The sequence below is a fragment of the Corapipo altera genome, unplaced genomic scaffold (assembly GCF_003945725.1).
Source record: "Corapipo altera isolate COAL_440 unplaced genomic scaffold, ASM394572v1 104, whole genome shotgun sequence".
In the NCBI taxonomy this organism is placed as follows: domain Eukaryota; kingdom Metazoa; phylum Chordata; class Aves; order Passeriformes; family Pipridae; genus Corapipo; species Corapipo altera.
In genome coordinates this window covers 2,066,128-2,070,597 of record NW_020884920.1, presented here as the reverse complement: position 1 = coordinate 2,070,597, position 4,470 = coordinate 2,066,128, and the positions used below count along the sequence as shown (strand labels likewise).

Genomic DNA, 4,470 nt, shown 5'->3' with positions numbered 1-4,470 from the left:
GGAGCCCGGGCCGGGCTGCGCACCCGCGGGCGCCGGCTCCGCACCGCAGCCCGGCGGGCCGGGGTTGGCGGCGGGCAGCGGGGAGTCCCGAGGGGGCTGGCCGGCCTCGGGGCCCGGGCTGGCCTTGAGGGCGGTCTGCGGGACGAGGAAGCCCAGGGGCTGGGTGATGGGGTAGAGCAAGAAGTGTCCTTTGCCGATGAGAGTGCGGGGGGCGCAGGGGGGAAGGCTGGGGAAGTCCGGGGCGGCCTTGCGGCGGGGGGGGCGAGTCGGAGAGGAGGCTCTCCACGCTGAAGGGGTTGAGCTTGTGGAAGCTGCCGGCGCCGCGGGGCCCCCCCGCGCCCCCGCTGCCGTCCCCCGACGGGGCGGCCGCGCAGTCCTTGTCGGGCGGGCGCTGGAGCCTCCCGCTTCTTTGGCTGGGGTAGAAGGGTTCGGCCGTCTGGTCGCAGGTGCCGGGGGGCGGCTCGGAAGGGGCGGCGGCGGCGGGAGGCGGCGGGTGGGGCGGCGGGTGCTGCCCGCGGGGTTTGGCCTCAGGCGGGGCGGGCGAGAGGCCCCCCCCGCCGCCGCTGTCGCTGTCGGAGCTGGGCGTGCTGTGGAGGGAGAGGGCGCTGGGCGAGTGCGGGTGACGGCTTTGGCTTTTGAGCAGCTTCTTCTCGTGCTTGCGCTTCTTCTTCTCCATCTTCTCCAGCTCCTTGCGGGCGATCTCCTCGGGGTCCATGGGCTCCCCGCTGCACGTCGTGGGGTGGGAGTTGTGAGCCGGCCGCCCCGGGCCCTTCTTCGTGTTCTCTTTCTTTCTCCATTTGGCCCGGCGGTTTTGGAACCAGACCTACACACCGAACAACGAGAAGCAATTAACACCCAGCTCACCGGCCCCCCGCGGTGGCCAGGGCGGTGGGAGGGGGGGCGGAGGGGAGAAGCGCAGCTCAGGCCTCCCCCGTCCACCCCTTCGAGGTGCCGGCAGTCCCCATCCACAGGACTGGGCCTCTGCGAGACAGAGAGCAAGGGAGGGGACAGGAAGATATACACACTTCTTTATTAACAGGGTGGGGAAAAAAAAAAAGGGGAGGGGGTGCACACTCACGCACACACACGCTGCACCCAGCCCGCACCGGCGCCGAGGGGAGGGGAAGGGATTACACAGCCTCCCTCGGCTCTTTGCCGTGATCGAGGGGTGCAGAAGTACCGATCGGGGCCCGATCCCCCCGCAGCAGCACGCAAAATGCGATAAACACAGCACAATAAGCGGCCGGAGGTGAGGGAGTGTGGGGGGGGCCACGACGGACGACGCCTCGCCCAGACGTGAGGGGTTTGTACCCACTACCCTTCCCGATTCAGGGAGACGGAGCAGAGGGGTTGGATCAGCCCGAAGTGCGGGTTGGATTTGTTATAGAGAGATCATAGGAGAGAAAAAAAAAAATTAAATCTTCTCTGCTCCGTCCCTGCTCCTGCCTGCTTTGGCGGGTCCCCGGTGTCCCCGCAGCCCTCGGGCACACGTGTCTCTCCTCGCAGCACCCGCGGACCTTCGGGGCTGCTGGCAACCCCGATTCCCGACTGGACCACGACGCCAGCTCGGAAGCACCGTGGGGATCCCAGCACCCGTTCCCGGATCCTTCCCCCGGCCTGGCCCCGAAGGTTGCCGCGACCCCGGGCAGGGCGAGAGGCGGCTCTGGGAGCCGGCGCGGGAGGGAAAGCGGCTGAGAAAGACGCTGTGAGGCAAAGCCTACGGAGGAACCGCGGCCAACGGCGCTGGCTCATCCCGGGGGGACCGTCACCGACTCCCGGGATGGGTTCAAAGACGCATTCCCTGCACACGCGGCCCACGCGAAGCCGCCCACCCGCGCACGGCGGCGGGTCCCGGCAGGATGCGGGGCCGCAGCCCGGCCTCGCCTCCCACTCGCAGCCACCGCCACATAAAACCAGCATCTGGAGATCCAACAGCCATCCCGCAACCCCTTTCCCCATCCGATTCCCATTTATTTTTTCGAAGATCAATTGAAGCAGATCGGTGCTTCCCCTCCCCGTCCCGCACCTCCAAGGGCCTGAGAAGCTCGTTAAAATTAAGTTTTACAAGTTCCACGCGCTCTCGACGCACCTACGAGCTTTATTGGCGTTCTCCAGCATACCCTGGCCCGTGATTATGCCTCATATTTGCATGCTAATCTTCTCGCCCTTGACTCATTTAAGAAAAATGTTTACAGTGGAAAAATCATGCTTAAAAAAAAAAATGTTTAGGGAAGCCAGGCTGCCCGTTTTACAAGATTAAAAAAAAAATTATAATAATTATAATGACAAAATAAACCATCAAGCAGCAGTGCACGGCAGGGAACAAAAGGGCCGGGAGGTGCGGGGCTGCGGGCCCAAGCGCACAGGGCCCGTCCCGGAGCAGGAATGCGGGTCCAAGAGGCCTCCACAGGGACCGCTCGGCCCAGGGAGAGGGTGGGGGGAAAGGGAAAGGGGAGCACGTTTTTTACCTGCACTCTGGACTCCACCAAGTCCAGCCTGAGAGCCAGAGCTTCTCGCATAAACACGTCCGGGTAATGACTCTCATTAAACGCCTTTTCCAGCTCCTCGAGCTGCCAGCCGGTAAAATTGGTGCGAGTTCGTCTTCTTTTACAGCCAGGACTTTCTTTGTCCGGGTCACCCGAGTCTGAAAAGGCAGAAACACCCTCAGGTCCCCGGGAGACAGGCCTTCTCCCCCCCTCCCTGCCATTCACAGGAGCCTTTTAACTTTTGTGCTCGGTAGCGGTGGTAAAAGAGCGGGATTAAACACACACCTGCGCTAAAAATGGGGAGGAACCCGATCTGCCCTCGCCTCCTCCGAAAATGTACTTTACAGAACATTTATTCCTGAAGGAAGCTCTCCACAGGCACTCAGCTGGCAGAGAGAGAGAGAGAAGTTCCAATATTTGCGCCAACCACCGAAGGTTTCATTAAAAAAAAAAATTTAAAACCCCCCTTTCCTTCCCTTCCCCAGCCCCCCCAGGAGCACCTGCGTGGGTCACAGCTCACGGCCCGGTCCCATGAGGGACCCCGAGGGCAGGGCGGCCCCTGGGCCTCCCGCAGACCCCTGAGCACCAGTGGGTATTGGGCTGGGGTGTTCGCAGCCTCTTCGAGTATGCACAACTCCAGGTTGGGGATTTTCAGCCCGGGCTGCACCTCCCTTAACGTTTTCTGCCAGGTGTGGAAATTACGAAAAATAATAATAGTAATTTGTATTTAGTTGAGGTGCAGAGTGGGGCAGCCTCAAGATTAATCAGAAGGATGTTGGGTCGACGGAATGTTTTAATAGCTGAACAATAGCGGTGCCACAGGCCGGCAGAGAGAGAAGGAAGGAGAGCGCTTCCCTTCGGTTAAATCGTTTAAAAAAAAAATAATAATTATCGCTCTTCATTCCCCAAAAGCCAGTGATTCCCATTATTATTTTTATTATTATTTTTAAGGGTGTGATCTGAGCTCCCACTCGATGAACTTTGGGGGGGAGGCACCGGGCCGGGCCCGCTATTGTTCAGGGCACACGCGTGGCCCAGAGCCGGTGGGAACGGGGGATGCTCCCGGCGCTCGGCCCGAGGTCCCACACCCCGTCCTGTCCGCCCCCTCGGGGGTCAGCACAGCCTCCCTCCCCCCCACCAGACACCCCAATATCCGTAGATGGGGATAGGGGGGACACGGGGCGTGCGGTGCTTTTCCTCCTCCGCGTTGGACACGCTCCGGGCGGGGAGCGACGGTCGGGTCGCGGGGTGGCGGGGGGGGAACACGCGACACGGGGCCGCTCCTACCTGCGAGCTTGAAGGGTTGGCTGTCCCCGCTCACCCCACAGCCGGAGGGGATGAGCGGCGCCGGGTTGACCACGGAGGCGGCGCAGGAGCCGCTCAGTAATCCATCGATGGAGAAGGGGACGGAGGCGGCCGCCGACTGCAGCTGATGCCCGGCCAGCTCGTAGACGTGGTGGTGCCCGAGCGGGTAAGGGAAGCCCACCATCCCCCCGAACTGGGCATGAGGATGCTCCAGGATGCGGCTGTCCATCATGGGGGCGGCTCTAGGGCGGGGGGTGCCGGCGGGGCTGGGGGCGCTGGCGGCGGGGCGGCTGGGGCCGGGGGTGCTGCTGGCGGAGGAGGCGGCGCGGCGAGGGGCTCATGCTGCAGGGCGCCGGGCGCTTTAACTTTATCAACATCAGGCTCCCAATAATTAGCTCAGGCTGGGGGAATTTGGGACCAATAAGAAACGTTAATCGGTCCTGACGTCAGAGACGTGCCAGTGTGGGGAGCAAACGTTTTCCATATCGATTGCTAATTATACCTGACATCCAGCCTCAATAAACAATATCAGAGCTGTCACAACACAACGAGGGGGGCTTTGATACGAACTCCAGCCCGAGGAGGGCGGCGGGGGCCGGGCGGGCAGGGGGGTGCGGCGGGGGGAAACGCGCGGATCTGCTGATACCCGGTTAAATACTAAACAGTCGGAGTTACACAC

General features: G+C 62.3%; 1 protein-coding gene across 1 annotated transcript in view; it reads right to left on the bottom strand.

Annotated features, from left to right (window-relative positions):
* The window catches only part of UNCX (UNC homeobox), a 5,433-nt gene extending 1,389 nt beyond the window's left edge, over positions 1–4,044 (bottom strand). The window contains 4 exon segments of the mRNA XM_027656383.1: positions 12–261; positions 263–823; positions 2,469–2,644; positions 3,774–4,044. Of these exon segments, the coding sequence (XP_027512184.1) occupies positions 12–261; positions 263–823; positions 2,469–2,644; positions 3,774–4,023 (1,237 nt within the window). The 5' untranslated portion in view covers positions 4,024–4,044.
* Between the last annotated feature and the right edge of the window lie 426 nt (positions 4,045–4,470).